The sequence below is a fragment of the Montipora foliosa genome, chromosome 2 (genome assembly GCF_036669935.1).
Source record: "Montipora foliosa isolate CH-2021 chromosome 2, ASM3666993v2, whole genome shotgun sequence".
Lineage (NCBI taxonomy): Eukaryota > Metazoa > Cnidaria > Anthozoa > Scleractinia > Acroporidae > Montipora > Montipora foliosa.
This window is the reverse complement of record NC_090870.1, coordinates 39,406,751-39,428,777: the sequence shown is the minus strand read 5'-3', so window position 1 is coordinate 39,428,777 and position 22,027 is coordinate 39,406,751. Positions and strand designations below refer to the sequence as shown.

General features: G+C 39.9%; 1 protein-coding gene across 1 annotated transcript in view; it reads right to left on the bottom strand.

The window, feature by feature from the left end:
* Positions 1–5,693: 5,693 nt before the first annotated feature.
* Positions 5,694–22,027, bottom strand: part of LOC137993051 (prolow-density lipoprotein receptor-related protein 1-like) — an 81,216-nt gene continuing 64,882 nt past the window's right edge. The window contains exons 50-59 of the mRNA XM_068838705.1: positions 21,284–21,677; positions 18,552–18,970; positions 16,153–16,266; positions 15,380–15,782; positions 14,410–14,825; positions 13,442–13,735; positions 11,421–11,470; positions 10,857–10,933; positions 9,257–9,625; positions 5,694–7,674 (exon numbers count right to left, since the gene is read on the bottom strand). Of these exons, the coding sequence (XP_068694806.1) occupies positions 7,128–7,674; positions 9,257–9,625; positions 10,857–10,933; positions 11,421–11,470; positions 13,442–13,735; positions 14,410–14,825; positions 15,380–15,782; positions 16,153–16,266; positions 18,552–18,970; positions 21,284–21,677 (3,083 nt within the window). The 3' untranslated portion in view covers positions 5,694–7,127. The remainder of the gene's footprint in view (positions 7,675–9,256; positions 9,626–10,856; positions 10,934–11,420; positions 11,471–13,441; positions 13,736–14,409; positions 14,826–15,379; positions 15,783–16,152; positions 16,267–18,551; positions 18,971–21,283; positions 21,678–22,027) is intronic.

Below are 22,027 nucleotides of genomic sequence, written 5' to 3'. Positions count from 1 at the left end.
ACAAAATGGTTCCAACTAAGATTTGAGATTTGATCACCCTTCATAGATGGGAACTGAGGAACAACACGGATACGCTGTAACTTTCTTCGAGTTGCTAAATTTCAGTAAACTGCAGTGGCGCGTGATGTCGACATGGTTGTATTTAATCAGTAGTCAGGGTCAAAGTTAGTTGAAATATCGAGTTCGAGTGACAGAAATGTTTCAGAAAATATTTAATTGAGGAGCTGTCATTCAATTTTCGTAAGGGCGCCTTTTCAAGTCACTTTTCTTATTTGTCGTCACGCAAGAGGTTTTTGCGTGGAGGGATTTCAGAGGTGGGTGGATATAAACTGCAATTACTGTAAAGCGACTGCCCGTGAATTTTAGGTCTGGGGATCAATTGTCCATTGCGCGTCCTTGTTGACTTCATTTTAGGTTCATAAAGGACTGTTAGGAGGGAACAGAAACGGACTAACAAAAAATAATCAGAGGTGGAAGGCACAAGTTTCAACATTTTAGCTTTCCGCATCACGTTTCAGTGATTCTGCTTTTATTTGAGTAAAGATAAATGTAGATACATTATCCGCTAGCAAGCTTCCAGTCCTATAATTGCATTGCTGTACCCCAAAATGGCTTAAGTGAGGGAATCCCTACTACTGACCTACGAAACCATTGCCACTGATAAGGCCGCCGCACACTAGCCGATTTTTTGTCGTAGAAATGCAAATTTTTTATCGTGGCCAAATCGGGTTGAAATTTGTCGTGCCATCAGCTTGCCGCACACTAGGCGTTTTTTTGTCGCCACTAACCGCGTTGATGCTTGGCCGACTCATCCAAAAGCAAGATGGCGCCATGTTGGAAAAAGAGCTTGAACTACGAAATCGACAAAAAAGCGGCTGGTGTGCGAAGGCCTATAAGCCGTCATTTCTCATTCAAAGTCCTTGACTCTGTAGCGCCGGAGATGTTACTTTGAACTGACGTCCATTAGTTAGAATAGATGCATATTATCTTTGGTCAAAATGTTCTGTTAAAAAATGGCCAAATCAAAACCATGTAACGTGAATTCGCTTTTTCTTGTTTGTTTCTATGGCAACAGGCCATTTGCTGCGGCTGAAGAAAAGAAAAAGGAAAAGTTAAAGTTGCTCTGAGACTGTCGCACGATAAACAAGCATATCATAACTCCTATTATACAATTATGTAAAACGATGAAGAACTTATTTGGGACCGTTACACAGCAATTCAAACGTTTGTTTGAGCTACAGGTGTCTATTAAACTTCTGTTTTTTAACGGTTTACTAAATTTGAGTTTCAAGAAGACTCTTTTTTCTCAGGTCCATTCTAGCGGTGTTACTGCGGTCGGGGTCTGTTTCAAGACAGAACATGACAACAAGGAGAAACGCCTGCGTAGTCATCGTACTGCTTCTGTTTTACACACCTCACCTTAATGGTAAGTTATCGGTGCTTTCGCTTGGCGTCCGGAGTTCTCGTTTGCATGTGTCATGCCATGCATGGTTAACATTTTTTTTCTAACTTATTCCTACTGAATCACTTTTGTTTCTTTGAACTCTTCGATATTCTTTGCCAGTTTTCCAAGTCACACAAGGCCTAACTTCATGTCTACTTTCTTTCGTTGGTAAATATTTCGCCGTTCCCGTTAAGAAATTTTCAGCGGTCATTGTACTGTTCCCCATTTAGGGAACGGTTCTCATGAGTGTTGCGACTTCGGTTTCCGCCCGGCTTTCATTTTAGCTTATTTTAGCGTGCATAGCACAGTTTCTTTGCAAAGGAAACATCTAGTTGTGGCAGATCTATATGCGTAGAGGCTCTTCAAATGGTTGGTTAACACCTACGACGCAAGGATAAAACGCAAGCAGCGTAACAGACTTAATTGGGTTAATGCTTCATTCTCTCGCCGTTTAAACCATTTATTATTACGTAACTGACAGGCTCTTGGTATATTTGACGTTTGGAATGGTCACGATTTCAGTGAATTTAATTTACGAATTTAGACTGCATGTAGATGTCCTCTTCAGTTGTTGTGGCCGTCTCTATTGTTTTAGCCGGGCTTTCATTCCTAAATAGAGTGGTGATCCTTCAATTACTAACTAAAGAAAAACATTGCTATCTGCTCCTAGGAAGGATTTGCTACCACTGTGACTCCCGAAACGGCAATTGTCCAGAAGACTCAGTCAATGCCACAACCAAACGAGTTTGCGCTGAAGGAAATGACTTCTGTGAGGTCGTCAAAGATGGCCGACATGCTGGTGGACCAAGATTTATTCGAGACTGTGTCAGTGAATGTGATAACGAACTGATCGAGTGGAGCAAAGATGGTGAGGAATATTGTCACATGTGCTGCGCAGAGGATGGCTGCAACGTCGGCCGTTGTGGTGCTGCAATGTTTTCAGTAAAACAATTTCTATTTATTTGTTGTATTATAAATACGCTTTTAGTTCTTTTTTAGAAGGAACTTTTTTCTGCTGATAGATTGCGGTTTCAAGCCTTTAACTTTTTGCATGCCCCATGGCCGTCAGTGAGAAGATTCCAGACATCGTTTACAAGTGTGAAAGTGACCCGTGGCCCTTAAGGGCGAAGGGTCTAATTGTTTTGGTAACACCCTACTAGTCGGACAGAAAAGGCAATAATAAAGTTAGCAAATGCATGTTGAAGAAATATTTATTTGGGAATTAAACGAAAGAAAGCCTCACGCTTTTCGCTACTCGAGGACTATTACTAATAGTCCTGTAGTAGCGTAGCCAATCATGATGCAGGATTTGCATTAGTCCACTAGTTGGGTGATACTAAATCGTGGTATGTCATGTCATGTCACTGAAGTGCTACTATAACCAATTCTTCGTTTTCGTTGTATTTTTGGATTTCAAAAATATGTTAACTAAACACTAAGTGACCCAAGTTTTAAGCCTTGATTTAAAAAGACACCTGTTTATTGTAACTGGAATTTTCCTATTCAATGGTCCTCCATGACTAAGCTGGATCGAGGAGAAAAGTTGATGTCAAAGACGCAATAGTTTGAGAATGCAATGAGTGTGTACTCGGCTGAATTATATACAGCAATGGAGAATTGTAAACTCGTGTTTTGCACATACAATAAGCTGCATTTGCACGCTGAATTTTTTAACTAGTGAGTAAATGACGCCATCTTTCCCTAGATCTAATACTCTGAGGTCCAATCGGTCAGTTTTGAACGTGAGTAATGGCGAAACTTACACTCAAAGTAAACAGCCTTTGGATAAAATTTCGGGGAACTAAATTTTGCCAGTCAGGTGTTAAGCAAACACTCCTTTGAAATGTAAAGAAAGAAAGGAAGAAATTTTTTTATCGTAGTAGCACATGAAGGTGATTCCTCAGTATTGCACCGCGCATCTTGTACTGCGCATATGGTGTGTCAATATTCATAAATTTGGAACATTGTAAATATGGCGTGAGTCGATCATACACGCTGAAACACGTACCGTTCTCAAAACACGTGAGAGAAGTTGTAAATGACCCATAATTCTTTGCGAATAAGCACGCGCATTCCGAGAACTTGGCGAATTTTGTTGTTTTGATCTAGTACGATAATCGAGATAGACAGGTACGATGGTGTTTTACTCTTAAACGAGCACGGTGACCTATATTTTTTATTCGATAATTTTGGTGTACAAATTATCGCCTTTAAAACAGAAATTTTCAAAAAAAATTTTCGGAGGGAAAAAAAGATATAGTTAAAAATGTACACAAAGCCCCTTAACCAGGGATGTAAATTATGATCTTGATTAACATCGATTCGAGAAACGTTTTGAGTCGACGTCGTTTTAAGTTGAGTGATTTTTTTCATGAACTATATAAGACAGTGTTCCATATGCTCTAGACTTTCTACCTATCAGGTGTTTTTTCAAGTGTTACTTGAAAAACTCTCTCGTTTAGCTACTGCAAAATGTACCCTGAGCCGATGAAATAACGCGCGTAATTAGTATCAGTACAGGCATCGATGGGGTAAGATTGGCCCATTATATCTCTTAAGCAAGCACGGTGACACAATTTATTGTGGTTCTCTAAACAGGGATTAGTAGGGAACATTCAGGGAAACTTTCAAGAAAATCGTTCGACAATTTTTTTTCCTGAGGAATCACCTTAAATAAATGGTCTTGCATATAGCACGCATTGGAGTACTGAGGGACTTGCGCATGTGCAGTTGGAAACCTGATATTTTTTGCCCTCTTGTATGGTAAACACAGTGAAAGTGCTCTTCCATTATTAAACCTACTGGATTTACTTACATCTGTTGTTCCATATTGTTAATTGTTTCGACTTAGATCGATCCTTGTTTCCTGAAATGCGGAGTTGCTTCTGTTTTTTCCCTTTAAGAAATGTTTGGCCTTGTTGTCTTTAGGTGGCCTTTCAATTCCTCTATTTATCTACAGAAATCGATTTCATTTACGCAATTGCTTTGGCGTGAATCTGCCGTATGTGGCTCTGGTGTCGTATTGCACATTTGTGTATAAATCACACTCTTGACGGAGAGTGGCCAGGGGTGAATAATAAAATATTCATTTATAAATTATTCTGAGGAATTTGCTGGTGATTAGTAGTCATGAGAAATATGAAATGTCTGTGAGTAGTGTTGTGTAGAGGGGGTGGGCATAATGTGGGGCTGAATGTGGCAGGGAGGATGGGGTAGGAAAGAGATACTGGGGGCATCAGGGAGGGGTAGGTGAGTAGAAGGAAGAAAAAGATGTCTATTTCTTTTTCACACCCCCTAAAAAACCAAGCCTCTGTTTCTTTAACCACACCCCTAAAAAAGAAAAATCCCTTTTTTAGACTGTTGATTAAAAAAAAAAGTTTAAAAAAATTAAAATGGTTTGAAAAGAAATGAACCGCAGAGTTATTATCTGGATGGAAAACCTCAAAATATACCACTTGCTGTCACAAACATAGGACCGAAAATTCTATTTAACGCTCAAAAATGTGAACTAAACAAAGTAGATGCAGATTTTGTTAGCCTGCTTTATGCAAAACAAATATTGATGCAAAATTAAATATTAGGAAGTGTCGATCGAGAATAAAATATTTTGCCATCAGCAACAAAATTTGCGACATAAAAACAACATAAATTTTGAACCACCAATATAAAAAGTTACCATCAGCGAAAAAAGATTGGGAGATTTTTGCTACATTCAATTTGTCTATTGTCCTTTTGGCTGCACAAGTAAATCGCAAAATCGAAAGTGACATCGAATTTAGCGGCCAATGTGATCAAGTTACCTTCCGTGTTTACTAACAACTCGCGAACGAAGGGTACATTTGTGTTAAAAACGGCGAGACACCAGGTTTTTGTTTTTGTTTGTTTTTGTTTTTTTTCTTTCAAGTGTTATAAAGTTTGACAAGAAACGTGCGAATTTTAACACAAAGATCACAATCGCCCAACTCTTGAGGTTGACCATTGTTTCTGCAAAGTCAAACTGACTTCACTCTCCTAGACGAGGTTATTTATCACCAGGTAATCCCATCGTTTTGGAAATAGCAGATGTTTTATTATTCATCAGCGTCACAAATTCTTGCCTGTTTATTTTCGTGATTTATGCACGCGCTGCGGGCCTATTGGTAACACGGACACTCTTACAACCTGGTGTCATAACCTGTAGTTCCAGTGGACTACCACAAAAAGAGTTAAAAAGAGAGGGTTTTGTTCACACATTGATAACACAAGGTAATATAATATTAGACCATTTTATTCCTTAAGTCATTTCTTTTCAGAAGAATAGAAAAATCCTCTCGCTAAAACTGGTATCAAACTCGTTTAAAAATGCATTTGATATTGTCTTACACAGACACAACAAACTGTTCCTGAGTACAACTGATCCAGTAAACACAGATTTATACCAACTTAAATGTACCTCTTTTCACGACTTTCCAAATCTGGTCAACTTTTTGTTATGGAAAAATATACCACAGGCATTAGATATGCGGTGCATCTTGTCTCTTCTAAGAGCAATTTTCACATAGGGTTCGTCAAGTCAAATCTGACAATAGCGACTACCGCAAGTTCGGTTGCGGGCATGCCCATGATTCGTTCACTTGTCCAGACAGCATAGCAAAACCGAATTAATTGAAACTGCTCTCGACACTACAGTGAAATGCACTTTAATGTGACTTGAAGCATAATCGGTGAGTATGGAACTTAAAATTGGCCAAAAAGGTCACAATAAGTGGCAGCTACAAACGTATAATTAGTATATATAGTAGTAGAATTACTTACTAGAGTAACATGTATGCATCTCCTACGTTAAACGGTTAGCTTCTATGTTTCCGAAACACTGTTGAGTTGCATGGAAGAGATATGAGAGTACCAAGGTGAGTGTTTTGTAAAAGCTTGGCCTTGCTTGGAAGTATACCTAAACCTAGCATCGTATAAAAAAATAGCGTCTCCTAAGACGTATCTCCAAATCCAAACCAAGCCTTGAAAGAAGGTTCTTTTCTTTCATATGATTGCGATCTTTCTCCGAACTCCTTTTTTACTTCACATCGAAGGTGTGAAGAAAACCAAAATACATGTAGTTGAAATGAAAAATAAAACAAAGGAAATTAATAGAAGGCCTCATTTCAAGGCTTGTGCTCAGTTATAGCTTTCTTTGTGCTCAACTATTTGGGCTCTCTTGGAAGATGATCTAGAAAGCTATCCCTTCTTTTACAGGTGGTCCTTAATTAATTAACACTTCGAGCTCCAAGAGTGATCAGCATGTAAATTCTCCTCACAACTTCAATGAAATGTCATTCAGATAGGTATCGAGAATGAAGATAATTATCAGCTTAGGAGGTTTGATCTTGATATAACACCAAATTCTCATGACTACCCTATGGTACTTGTAAGGAGAATAAACGTTTCGATCTTGGGAATGAAAGGGTTAAATCTATGTGGAGTATTTAACTACACCGAGACACAAGAAATCTGTTTTCTGGTTGACTGAACTAAAGTTAAATGTAATTTTGTAAAAGAAGCTTTTGTAAAACATGAAGTTGCTACCTAAGATAGAAGCAGTATGTTTAAGAAGGAAAACGCTCGAATGCGTCCTTTGATAAAAGGGCCCACAGTCTACCACAGCTAATAATACGGTGCCGTCGAAAGGACAATGACATCAAATTGTCCATTATTTGATCTTTGCAAATGGATTATCGCCTTCATCCAGGACCACAACTGTTTGCCCGTCACTTGGGAGTGTCTCGTACGTATTTTCTCCTTTGAGGTCAATCTTTACTTGGTCCTTGTCTGCCACTTCACCCTTTGACCACAGTGACTCGTAGCGTGGCTCCTCCTGTGCCTCGGCGTTCTTGTTCAGATCAACGTACTTCGGGTCTGCCTTCTCCTCTAGTGGGAACGGTTGCTTCTTTGGAAGCTCCTGTGCACCATCGCCTTGGCCACCAATGGCGCCTTCTGTGTGGTTACTCTTGGCAGAGGGCATCGCGGTCATACCGATGCCGTCATACACAGGATTAGAAACTGCACCTGATTCTACGATATCTTCGAAGGGAGCAAAATTTACAGCTACGGTGCCGTTCTCGTTTCCAAAGTTATCAAGCGCACTGTTAACATCATATCCTGGATTTGCAAAGGCGGCAACCTGAGTTCTCGTTGTCTTTGCCATTTCATGTTCATCCTTTTGGTAAGGAATGCTATGGGAGCCTCTTCGTTTACTCCTAATCAAAGGAAAATGCAGAAGCGTTTTTCAATTTTGGCACTAAACAATTGACAATGGGCGAACTTATAGTTCTGCTTCGGCGGGGGGAAAGAAGAAATTATCAACTGGGCTGCCGATGACAGTTTCAAAAGGTGACTCTTTAAGGGCTGGTCGTTGTTGGAGCGAATATAAGTATTTCGCGGAATGTATACGTACTGGCTGTTCAATCAACAGTGAAAAGGACAGTGGTGTGCGTAAAACACGCTATTTATTGAGCGCAAACTTTAGAGATGAATGCAAAAAGGGCTTCGTTTTCGCATTTAGCAAACATTTTCGCATTTGATGAAATGATATATGAAATGGATGATATATTGAACTGCTGATGTGAAATTAAGTGAAGCTATGATCCTCGCAGTTATAAACGCAATTTTAGCAATTGCGTAGGGAAGCCTGTAAAATTCAGGACTTCAACGGGGTTTGAACCCGTGACCTCGCGATACCGATGCGACACTCTAATTATAACCAACTGATGGGGGCTGGTCATTTGTGGGTTTCAATGTTCTCGTGATGAATGAATCAACGATGAAATGATAGATGACATGGATCATATATTGAACCATGGACCTGAAATAAAGTGAAGCTATGATCCTCGCAGTTATGAACGCAATTTTAGTCAACGTCAGTGGCTTCAAAGCTCAGTTGGTTATAATAAGAGCGTCACACCGGTATCGCGAGGTCACGGGTTCAAACCCAGTCGAAGTCCTGAATTTTGCAGGCTTCTCTACGCAATTGCTAAAATTGCATTCATAACTGCGAGGATCCTAGCTTCACTTGATTGTCACATTTAGCAAACAACCGTGTCACTGATCTATTACGAGAGCGGGCGTCAATATTGTTGAACCAGTTAACCAACCCCGATTCTGCCTTGAAATGCACTGGACAATGTAAAAAGACAATCAGCTCATTCATTTTGGTGTCTACATGATTTTCGATTGAGGATGGTCTTTGTGGGGATGGTCTTAGTGTGTTCGCCATTCACCGATAGACATCAGTGACGTACCAATAGCCATTTTTATACTAGAGACGCAAAAAAATTCGTGTGGGATGAACTTGGGCAAACTTCTTTTGTACATCTGACAGGTTCGACTTGTATAAAGACTGGCACAAGATGCAAAATCCGTCTCGACAAATTATCCACTTTAATACGTCTTCGAAGACGTACCAAACTGGATAGTTCATCTAGACGCATTATGCGTCTTGTGTCCGTCATTATACAAGACGAATCTAACAGTCGCAGAAAAAAAGTTTGGCCAAGTTCGCCCAAGACGGATTGTGCGTTTTAAATAGTTCGTCCCGGCGTCATTACACTACACGGATAACATGAGTCGAGACGCAGCGCACGTCTGGACGGATTATGCGTCTCTAATAGGAAAACGGCCCATATTACATAAGTGTAGCATACAAAGAGAAAAGAAAAGAAAAAAGAGAGAGAGAGAGAGAGAGAGAGAGAGAGAGAGAGAGAGAGAGAGAGAGAGAGAGAGAGAGAGAGAGAGAGAGACACACACACACACACACACTCACAAAGAAAGAAAGAACCGTACCGGTAATACCACACCGCTATGGCCGCTACGATAACGATAATTATCACGGCTATGATAATGCCCGCAATCGAGCCTTCATTTAATCCTTCTTCTTGGGGGAGACTGGTGGGTTTCGATGGTGGTTGCTTAATTTCAACTCTTGTCAGCGTTCCTCCAAGCTTATTATCTAGTGTCCCAGGGTTCTTTTCAATCAATGATAGAACGGTGCTTCCTGGTACAACGCTTTGTGATGTGCCATTGTTGACAAGCACTACAAACTCAGCTTCGAATCCACCATCGACTCTTCTAGGCGCCGACGGAAGGTAGATGTCTTCAGGACGAAAGATAGGCTTGTCCACCGATCGTTTAACCAATGATCCAGAACTAGGACTAAAACAGAGAGTGGGAATAATCAAATGATGTGTTCGCTGGGTAAAGCAGAGGCACAGATAGCCTATCCTCTTGATCGTAATCGATTCTGGCCAAATTAAGGTTCAAAGGCCATGAAATGATACCCTTTGTTCAGAGGAACTTCATACCAGGTTAAGAGATAACGATACACGATTCAAAATGCCAACATTGGGGGACGTCTCTTCCATCTTCGACTTTTAATTTTAAACTGTGTAACATTTTCTCGGACCTTCGAAAAAACACTCATGTTTGACAAAACGTAAATTCCCTATATTAAATGAATCAACACCAACGACAAATAAGAATAAGAGGCCGAACCTACGGCAGGAGGAATCAAGTTCAGAAAATAATGCAGTCGCACCTCGTAAAACGTCAAGTGCGCATGAGGCATATAGGGTGCCACTGCGGAATAACTGTCGGAGTTGATGTACTAGGACAGTGTAACTAGCTGTGCTTATGTAAACGTAGCTGTGACATCACACGAATTTTGATTGGTTATGTGTTACCAGACTCGCGTTTTGATTGGCTCGTAGGAAATATGAGCGTGTATCAAGAAACTCTGTTTCAATCAAGAAGTAAAATAAAACCTAGCATTTTCTTTCATTTGTCGAATTATCTTTGGGAAATATTTTATAAAAGTAATAGAGGACTTTTTCCGTGTTTACATAGCCTTGTCTAAACTCTCGGGGAACTGGGAAAATTTGAGACAGTTATGCACATCCGAGACACGTAACTGTCTTGAATTCTCCCAACTCCTCCTCTTGTTTATATGAGGCTATGTAAACACGAAAGAGCCCTCTGTTGCTTAAATACAACGTATTGGTTCCGTAGACACTTGAAAAAAAAAACAACAACAACAACAACAACAAGTTTTAGAACATCAAAACAGACTATCGACTAGGCTTAATACATGAAAGACATACATTTGTACCGCGGAGAGAATCAAGACAAGATGTAAATCGTCGCAGTTATGTTACTTGAGCAATGATGAATGGAAAGCCTAAAAAATTCAGGATTGAATGGGAAGTGTCTGCGGTTAAAATTCCGAAAAATCCTGAAAAATCCAGGCTTGAACGAGAAGGGTGAATGATTTGAATCCAGTTCAAGACTGAAATTCTCAGGCTTTCCTAACTTTGATGATCTACTTATTAACAAAACATACTTTTAAAGGCTCCTTGAATACAAAGTAAGTAGTTCAAAGGATACCTACATGGATGTTGGACATTCTTCTGGTGTCGATGTGCAAATTTCATTCAGCCATGAAGCAATTTGTTCCTTTACTGTTACCTAAAAGGAAAGTGCAAAAAAAAAAAAACTGTTTAGGGAGTAAAAGAGGCGACAGAGGTTTTTTTTTTTTTTTTTTGCTTTTAGGAAAAGAATGTTAGCGCACTTTCGTGCGGGGGTTTGGGGTTTTAAATCAAGAGCTTTAAATAAATAAGTACATCTACAAATGATTAGACTTTCAAGTCGTCTTGGATGAGGATTATCAACCTTAAGCGCTGTCTCATTGCACTTTTTCTTTAAATCAAGTGTGAAATTGAAGAACCCACATTCTCTTCTACAAATGTGGTCGGTTTGGCAGGGATATCTCATGAAAAGGGCTTAGGATGTATGAGGCCAGGCTCCAATAAAACAAAATAAAAAAGAATATCTGTGCCTCCTGTTTACCCATCGAACACAGTATTGATTATTTCCACTCTCTGTTTTAGTTTTAGTGGACAAAACTACCTTTCGTCCTGAAAACATCTAGTGACTACCATGAAAATTAACTGACCTTGTCAAGGGCTGAAATACTAATTACAACCACCACGACTTCTTTTTCCGCTTGAAAAAAAAAAGGAATTCATTTCAGTGCAATATTATAAAAGAGGGAACGTAGTTGACAAAAAAGGCTTACCAAGCAAACATAAATCCACCAATCGCGCGAGGGCGAGATTGGGGAAAAGGCAGGCAATGTGAGAATTCACGGATTACTTGAGCAAAATCTGGCGTGGGCGTTAAATACAAGAACTGAAAAAACATTTTCCCCAATTTTAAGGGGAAACATGACACGAGGAACGAGCAATTTGGAAATAGGAGCATATAATTAGTTTAAGGAAACATGATTCCTGTTGATAAAGTTTATATAAGCATCGAATATTGAAAATGAAAGAAGTAATAATAAAGACCACCTTTTCATGTTTTTCAGAAACATCTTTCGCGATCACGTTCCCATTTTTGTGGGACTTACGTCCGGTTGAATTTCTCACGCGAGAATTCACGCAGTCGAAAACAAACCGGAACAAGTACACTTAGATACTGGGCCCAACTAGACATGGCATGACCAAATCGAGTTTAGTTTAGTTTTATTTACAAGGTTGCAGAGATTTGCTCCTACTAAATCGAAACCTCTCCACGGCATGCTGATTTTAGCGAATTCTAAATGTTTCTTTAAGGGTATGATATTCTCGGAAAGGCCAAAACAAAGGCAAATGGAAATTCGACCTTTCGTCAGCTGTTCCCCTGCTCTGACCCTCTTTGGCTCGCACTTTGTTACATAAACTTCTTAGTCAGTAGATAGCCTAATTGTTTGTGTTCCCGTGGATAGAAAGCCAGAATGTAAACAGTGTTTACGAATCATTCCGTTACAAAACTTGTTTAACTTTTTGGTGGATCAAAAAAGGGATCAAACTCCTCCAGACAGCCTCCGGCAATACATTGATTAGCCAGCCAAAATGTACAGCAAAACGGGTAACACTGAAGCCAGTCAAAATGTATTGAAAATCTCCCCTATTGAAACGTGAATAACGTAACTTAAGTATCATTGGATGATTTTTTCCAGAAGTAAATCCTCTTCTGTGTTTTGTGGGGGATCAGAAATTCTGAATCCTCTCCTGTGTTCATGCACGGGGGGATCAAAAATTTTGAATCCTGTTCTGTGTTTTGCGAGGAATCAGAAATTCTGAATGCTCTCCTGTGTTTTGTGAGGGAGCAGAAATTCTGAATCCTCTTCTGTGTTTTGTGAGGGATCAGAAATTCTGAATCCTCTCCTGTGTTCATGCACGGGGGGATCAAAAATTTTGTATCCTGTTCTGTGTTTTGCGAGGAATCAGAAATTCTGAATCCTCTCCTGTGTTTTGTGAGGGAGCAGAAATTCTGAATCCTCTTCTGTGTTTTGTGAGGGATCAGAAATTCTGAATCCTCTCCTGTGTTTTGTGAGGGATCAGAAATTCTGAATCCTCTTCTGTGTTTTGTGAGGGATAAGAAATTCTGAATCCTCTTCTGTGTTTTGTGGGGGATCAGAAATTCTGTATCCTCTCCTGTGTTCATGGGGGGATCAGAAATTCTGATTCCTCTCCTGTGTTCATGAGAGGATTAGAAATTCTGAATCCTCTCCCGTTTTCTATGGGGAAAACTCTTTCTCGAGAGACACGAAATTCAGAAGATCATTTGGCTTATCATGCGTGGTTCAGACATTAGAATAGAGTGGCGATTATGAATTTCCGTGGACGCTCCACATTACATTTTCTGCCAATTTTACACTAATTTCCGTCCGACGAAACTTCAAAACCTGTATCATAAAAAAAGCTGTTTTCCGAGACAGGTTTTCATTTTACAAGGAAAAAACAGCCATTTTTGAGGTGATTCTCAGTATTTGTTCCGAATTTTCCTAAATTGGAATACCACATTTTACTTTGGAACGCGTTATCCGTTACAAAACCTGTTTAACGTTTTGGTGGATCAAAAAAAAAAGGGATCAAACTGCTCCAGACAGCCTCCGGCAATGTATTTTTTAGTAACCTTTACGCAGCTTACCTATTGGTATTTCGCAAGCAAGACCTCGAAAGTATCCTTTACATTCGCAATGGAAGCCTGTCAGTTGGTCATTGTCTATTTGACACTTAGCACCATTCTTACAGAGATTGGGATCCTTGCAATAGTCAATGGCCGTGGTGGTTTCTGTGGTGGTGCTCGGAGTTGTAGGTGGCACAGGCAGTGTTGAACAGGGTTGAACATCGTCTTCATCAGGACACGCACACTGGTATCCAGTGGGCTTTAGTAGGCAAAGGTGCGTGCAGTAACCATTGTTAGCAAAGCACGGATGAGAAGCTAAGAAAAAAAAGTAGCGGGTTTATTAGAGAAAATAAGATTGAATAGTTGATAGCAAATATTTGCACCTGAAAAATATGTCCAGCCTCATTTCTCGAAATGAAGCTGGATATATTTCGTTTCGAGAAAAACACTAGTATCCACTGGTAACTGCGTTTTTAAAAAGTAAACAAATGATAAAACTAACATTTAAAAGAAACTTGCCCTAGCCATGCTAATCACTTTTAGCTTAAGTTTTAGGGACTTAATTATGTCGGACGCAGTTTATAGCCCTCGTTAGCGAGACTAGGAGTTAATGACGAGGAAGACCGGATTACCTTCGGGAAACCCTGAGGTCTGAGGTTGAGATTAATTAAAACGCAGCCCACAAACGTTACAGGTATGTATTACGGGTATAAAAAGTGTAGCTTTTTTGGCTATTGTTTTCATTTACTTACTTACTTACTTATTTATTTTATTATTATTATTATTATTTTTATTAGTTGGGTCAATTGCTGGTTTTCACTCACGTGATCAACAGCCATGTTTTTCAACGAAAACAAAAGGAAGCGTTTGCATAATAATAGAGTTAAATTCCCGGAGGATTTGGTCGGGGCACCAACATGGCCGCCTTTTCTTTGTTTAGGGCACCAACATGGCGGTCGTGACGTCATGTGAAAACCAAGAATACTAACTGTTTCGTTCAGGAGTCCCTTTCTTAATCGCCAGGCCTCTGGGCACATACGGTCCATCCGCAACGGTTTCCCATGACTGATCAACATAGGTAGTCTTATTGATTCGAAGAACCCTCTGTTGGTGGTTCCAGTATAAAAATTGGTCATCAATCACAACTGCAGATGTACCAAATACAAATTTCTCATTGGGAACCAGCAGTTGAATATTGCCATTCTCAACTGCATCAAGGTCAAGAAACATTATTTTTTTCAAGTAGCTGCTTGCAAAGTAAATTCTATTGGTGGTGACATCCAGGGCAAGACCATCAACAGTTATTGTATCGTTATTGCTTAGTGTCAGTGAAAAAACCTCGCTGCGATTTGCTCCATCCATGTGAGCACATTCAAGAAATCCATGATCCGCCCAACACATACGCCTAAAAACAACAGAATGCGGTGCATTACTAATTTTAACAAACTCCTGAAGCGAAAAAGTGCATTAAGGGTAAATAATTTAATATTTTTTTCTCAGCATGTCAGGTTTTAGATCTTAAGTGTGTTTACTCTCGCATCCCCAACTGCTTACCCGTGCGCGATCTTTTTTCCTCGTTGTTCATGTGACATAAAATAATTTTGAGACCCCGAATGTTGGTTCGGTCCGGGTTGATACACTCACCGGCCTTTCTGCACAAACTGATTGTAGTACACTGGCAACAAACAGATATGGTCAGCAAGAAAAAAAAAAATTCACTGCAGTGGAGAGACACATTTCTCGTATTTTAAATTTCGTTCAATGTAATGCCATCCGTCCGGCAATCCGAAACCAAAAAAGACAGTTTGGTTTATGTGTTGCAGGGAGTCACCAGGACAAGGTGAAAACTAACGTTTTCGCGCAGGGCGCAGAGTTAAGACTTCTATTTCAAATGACACAAATGATATGCGCTTTCACTAAGCAAAATCCTTGGCCGATTGATAATTACTTATTTCTTACCCTCTTGTTGTGTCCACAACTATGTCGTTAGGCGGGGAAGACAGGTTAGAAATCAAGACCTTGGGGTATCGCCCATCAAGCTTTGAAACAAAGATTGACAAATTGCCCCCATTCACCCAATAAACGTTTCCAGCCACAAGATCCAGAGCAAGGCCATAAGCTTGGTTCACGCCCGAATGAATGATTTCCTGGTCTTTTTCATAAAGATGAGCGCGTTCAATAGTGCCACGAGAGGAGTCCGTCCAGTAGAGCCCTTCTTCAAATGGATCAACTTCTATGTCAGCTGGAGACGTCTGGTTTTCAATATATAGAGGAATGAGCGAGATATCTTGGGGCGTCAGAGGAGAGTACAAGATTTTGCCATGAAGGGAATCAGTAACAAATAAGACGTCGCCAAATACACCTATGGTTTAAAAGAAAAGCACAGAGATATGAAGCGTTCATAGGTCGAAAGACCAACTTCGGGGATCACAAGGAGAGCAATTAACCAATCCATATTTGAGGCAATCACATATATCTTGGTGAAAGGGCAAGAAAATGCGCGAGTGGTTGCCAAATGAAAAACTGGCGGGGGATTTCTCTCATGGGGTATAGCAATTATTATTAATGCTTTCCAGCCGTCGTTTGGGGAATTGAATAAAAGCGGCTTTACGATTAATACGGTCATCCTACCTTATTCAAACATAGCCTTTTAAAGTTGATTCCACGGTTAACATCCGCACAGATCACAATTTACACACATCTAAAGTTATATCTGGAAGGGGAAAACTTACATGTCACTCCATCTTCTTTGAACTCCATTCCGGTTTGGCACATGCATGTTCGACCAGTTGGATTTAAGAGACACAACTGAGAGCAGTTACCATTATTCTCACATGCATGAGTTTCTAGAAAATACATAATACAGAGTCAATAAGAAAAGAAGCAACGAAACAAAGGAACAAATCACTCCGATTTAATTTTGATGTCATCTTTCTTGGGGTAAGTTCTTATGGAAATAGAGTTACCTACCTTTGTATCCTAGGTTTTAATAGTTGAAGAAAGATGCCTTAGGTCAAAGCCAATAAGCATGTTGCATGATTCATGTCCGGGGGTTATCAGTACTTCAACGGCCAAAAGGCAGTTATTACAACGAATATCAAGGCATTCTTCAGACAGTAACTAAGAAAGGGTGAGACTACTTAGGGGAAATGCAGACCGCGGAACCTAGCGAAATGACTGTTTTTACTGAAACCCCATGATAAAAACGATGCGATTTACATTAATATTTGTTAAATATCCTCTGTACCCGCAGATTATCGCGTTCCAGGTGCCATTTCTAATTGTGATCCGCGTGTTTGCACCATCTGATTCAAGTTAGCCGATTAACTGAGGGATTGCGTGACAAGTCACAATAGGAAATGACTATGTGCTCAATTCCCTATTTCCGGTTACTTTTTGTTGTTGTTGCTGTTGTTACGAAGGTATTCCAAGGAAAGAGCTACCATGCCGCAAACATGAATGGAAGAAGGAACGTATCGTTGCTTCGGTGACATGTTTTTCCCTCTGTGGAAAAGTTCATATTTTGAAAAATTCATTTTATTTGATTCTTCTCGGCGATAAATAAATGTAGCGTATACGCTCACGATTCAAATGTATTTATGTGCAAGGCCTGGGTCAGGCCTAGGCCAAGATCAGGGAAACCATCCTACCACCAACGCGCAAGGCACCAAATTCTCCTTGTAACCACAGGCGATTGAGCAAATCCTGATGTCAAACAGACGGCGTAAAAAGTAAAGAAAATAATACAAACATAAAAGGCAAATGAGACGATGAGCGGCCGAAGCCAACTTCACAAGGTACTAAAACAGACGTTAAACGAAAACCATAAAATCAAAATGACAACTGACAGGCAGTAAATAGCATGTCGCGAAAAAAATTAAAAAATCCTCAAAGCAAGCGGGATCGAAATGAGTTAGTAGACTGTGACTTGTCACGCAATCCACCAGTTAATCAGCTAACTCAAGAGAAAATGAGGGGACAGAGAGAGAGGCTCCGGGCGTTGGCCGGGATATGTTATGTCCACGAAAGTTATTTTTAGACGAGCGGAAGTCTGTCTTCCGAGACGTCCGCATGCAGTCTTGCCTCGCTCTCAGGTTCTTAGTGAAAAGAGAAAATGACGCCGCACGTGGAAGGCTGATGAATATTTATTTTCTTTCAAACATCGGACCGAAGTTGGCCTGCATGCGGACGTCTCGGAAGACTTCCGCTTGTCTAAAAATAACTTTCGTGGACATGACATATCCCAAGGACTGGACCGGGAGCCTCCCTCTCTGTCCCCTCATTTTCTCTTGGCTAACTTGAATCACATGATTCAAATACGCAGATAACAGCTAGAAATGGCACCTGGAAAGCGATAATCGGCGGGTACAGTCGATTTTTAACATTCATAATGTAAATCTCATCGTTTACACCATTTGGTTTCACTAAAAACAGTCATTTTTCAAGGTTCCGCTTGTTCCGCGGTTTGCAGTGTCACAAATTAGGGTGCGTTCGATTGGGAAATCTGGATTTAGATCTTAAAATCTGGATCTTCGGATTTCCAATCGAACACAAAATCCGATAACGGATTTCGCGACGGATTTTGTTAATTGAAATCCTTACCCGACATGGATTTCCTATTACTGAATCTGCGACAAAATCCGTTGTCAGATTTTGTGTTCGATTGGAAATCCGAAGATCAAGATTTTCCAATTGAACGCACCCTTAATGTCACTCATTTAATAACAAACCACAGGGAATCTTTGTTTACCACATTTTGCCTCACTCTAGCAAATCCTTCAGGAAATCAGATTATCACACCAAGAAAGCTTAAAATTTGAAAGGTTGCTTCATTTAAATTGGTTGTGTATTGTAAAACGCCTTGGTATAATAATGAGAAAAATATCAACATTGACATCAGTGAAGATTCCCCTGGACCTGGACTACAGAGACATTGGATCCAAACCCTCGACACTATTAAACTGCGTCCCATATCAATTCAAAAACAGATATGTTGCAAAGAGCTGCAGCTGGTATCTGGAATCATTAAAAAGTCCCTAAGAGTAGTTAAAGTAGAGTATAGATTTTCGATTTACAAATTTTTCCGTCTGCGCGCATAAAAACGCGCATAAAGAGATTTCGCGCTCACTACCTGGTGCAAGAGCTACGCTGGAATTGTATGCGTATATCCCAGTTGGGTTCCAAAATCCATCAGCTATCATTTGTGCGTTGCTTGGATTGGTTGTCTCAGCTTTGAATATAGCTCCTGAAAATGATCCCTCTCCTGTAGCCGTCCAGTAAAGAGTATTGCTTTGCATTGTGAGACCTACGGGATGATGAAGGTTTCCGGAGAGCAGTGTATGAATTCTCATGGTTGCCAGATCGAAGTATTGAATCAGATCATTATAAGAGTCGGAAAAGAACAAACGGTTTCCAGCCTTATCCAGGACTACGTCAACGATTGTCGGTGAGGTTCTTGAATAATTTGCAAGGACAGTCGCGTTTTTCCCATCCATATCAGCTCGGAGTATCTGTACCCCATCACCAGCAACTGAAGAATAATATATGTACCTGCGAGATAGGAAAAGCCAAATTTGTTATCTGCACTTTTTATCCAGTCATCTCATTTCATATCAAACGCACAAAGCTGATAAATTATTGGCTTTTTCTCGCGTTACGCGAGAAGCGAATTTTCAGATGGACCAAAAGAAAGCGCTTACAGATGAAAAGATCCCAGTTACTGGAAATTTATATGGGATACAAGCATCGCTGCTATTTCTTTGTAAGGAGCATAATCATGGACGTTTTGATGTGATTTAAATTGACCTAATCCTAGTGCTGTAGCAGCAGCATCATCTTTGTGTGCTAAAACCTTGTATGCCTAGTTCAGTGCTTGGCCACGGGCAAACGGACAACTGAAAAATCAGCAACTAGTTTCCTATCCAGTGCTTCTTAAGTTGTCTTCTTTTTCAGTGCAAAATAATTCACTTCTGCAGACCACAAGCCTTGGCTTTGGCTTAACTAGAGAATATGTATCGACTATACGACCAAATAAATAAATAAATGAATAAATAAATCGGAAAATACTATTTAAAAAAGGAAGAAGAAAAGCTCCGGCTAGAAGGAGACCCACGCATGTGCAATTGCAATGCACAGTGCTCTAATGCTGAGCAAGCTGGCCGCAGTTGTTCAAAAGGTCGATAACGCTATCCACCCGATAAATCAATACCCAATGGATAGCGCAATTGGTTTCGCTATTGCTTATCTTTATCTGGCGGATAGCGCTATCCATCGTTTGAACAACTGGACCTGGTCAATTGCGAGTTTGCTACGTATCAAGCCCGGGAGCTATGCTATGTATCAAGTTTGCTACGTATCAAGCCCGGGAGCTATGCTATGTATCAAGTTTGCTATGTATCAAGCCCGGGAGCAACATAGGAAAGTGATATAATTGAACAGCGTCATTTGTTTCTTCCATTATCAGCGACGATATTTCGCTTAGAAACTCTTTTAATATGTGCAGTTCCGATAGACGTACGATATACATAAACATTTTTCATCATAAAAGGATAAATCATTTTATCACATCCATTTAGAAATCACTGTTGATCCTTGCAATCTGATTGGCTCTTAGCAGTGCGATTTATTCCCAAATCGCACTAGTTTTTTGCTTTAAATCGCACCATTTCCCCAGCCAATGAGAATGGACCACTGAAAGAAAACAACCAATCAGATCTCAAGGCTTCTTTACATACATACATACATACATACATACATACATACATACATACATACATACATACATACATACATACATACATACATACATACATACATACATACATACATACATACATACATACATACATACTTAATTGACCGCTCCCCATAGGGGCTTTTCAGGGCCAATGAAACACAACGAAACGACGGAACTGAACAACAACAACTGTTAAGAATCCCAACTGGCCGGAGGCAAACCAGTTGGCTATTTACAAGTGCAGCTGGGAAGTTGAACCAGGGACTACCAGGATCAAATTCAACGAGTGGTCAGAGCGGGTCTTGAACCCGGGATTCCGGATCTCAAGGCAACCGCCCTAAACACTGGGCCACACTGCCTTCTTTAAGGTAACCAATCAAATTAGAAGAGAATGAAAGACAAAGAAAACCAATAAAATATTGGTACTGACTAAAATCCTGTATTTTAACGTTTAAAAATTATTGTGTGATTTCTAAATGGATGTAATAAAGTGGTAATTGAACTTCGTGTTGCGCAAAACTGGTCTGAACTCAAACTTGTGTTTCAAATCGAACTTGCGCTGCGTGCTCGTTCCATTTTGTAATCACACGAATGATTTCAGACCAAATTGCACTCCACTCAGTTCAATTACCATTATAAATGGAGGCTTAATAGCTTGGATGGTGGAGTGATTCACCGGTACATTACTCTACCAACCATGCATTTTTAAGGCTCCATAAGCGACAATTTTTAAATTTGTTTAAATGCGTACGAGGATTGTTCCTTCGTCCCGAAATCTATAATCTCACAGGTTTGATGAGATTTCTGATTCGTTAACTTCCTCAAGTTTCATCGCTTGTACTTCTTTGAGGTGATTTTGCAGTCTTAGACGCTCACAGGTAGCGTGCTTTCTCCAATTTCCGTAACTAGCGAGAAGTCTTGTCAACTGATAAAACTGCAATATACGTGACTGCTACATATACGGCTTTTATCTACAACTGCCATAAAGAAGAGAAGTCCTAAAAGTTTTTTTCTTACGTGACGTCATGATTGATGTACAATCTACTACATTTATTAATTTTTTTGTTTCCCCTAAGCGATGAGATTGCTGGTGTCAGTTACTGAAACATTCTACATTGCAAATTTACCCTGAAAAGGTGTCTAAAGCAATTCCTTGTGGCGATGGCACGTTAATTAGGACAGCTTCATAGGGCCGCCCAATAGTTTGAACCACGATGCGGTTTTGGGATTCGTCAGCAATGAAGATGTTCCCGCCAGCGAGATCTATGTCAATGCCCATTGCCTTCGAAGCACCTCTTCTTACGACTTGTACTCTTCCGTCAACGAAAGAAAACTGTTGAAGGTTCCCAACGTAATCCGTCCAGTAGACGGATTTTCCATTCGGATCGTAAGTTATGGCAATTGGAGAGTAGTCCGGAATGAACGGTAGAGTGATTAAACGAGCCGGCATCTGCATGGGAAGTTGAATGGCATAGCATGCTTTGCGACCTACTTCACAAGCCAGTAGAAAGTGGTCTGTGTCTGGAATAAAATAATAACGATTATTTGTCAACAACGAGAAATATCTATATTTTATGTAGCTGTGACACATTATTCACTTATTCCAATGAAGAATTTGGTTTGCATAGCCATGTGTTAGTAAGGTTAATAGCGAACTGAAACAACAAGAAAGTAGTTAATCCGAACCTCAAAACTAACATACCCAAGTTGATCAATTCGAAAACGTTATTTTGCAGTTTCTTTTTTATAAAATGTTGTAGTTCTATGTAAAGAAGTTATATGTTTTTGGAAAGCTTATTTTCGTAGCTTTAAATTGATGTATTTGTTTCCCCCTGACTGAAATTACTTTTTGAGAAAAAAAACATTTTTTT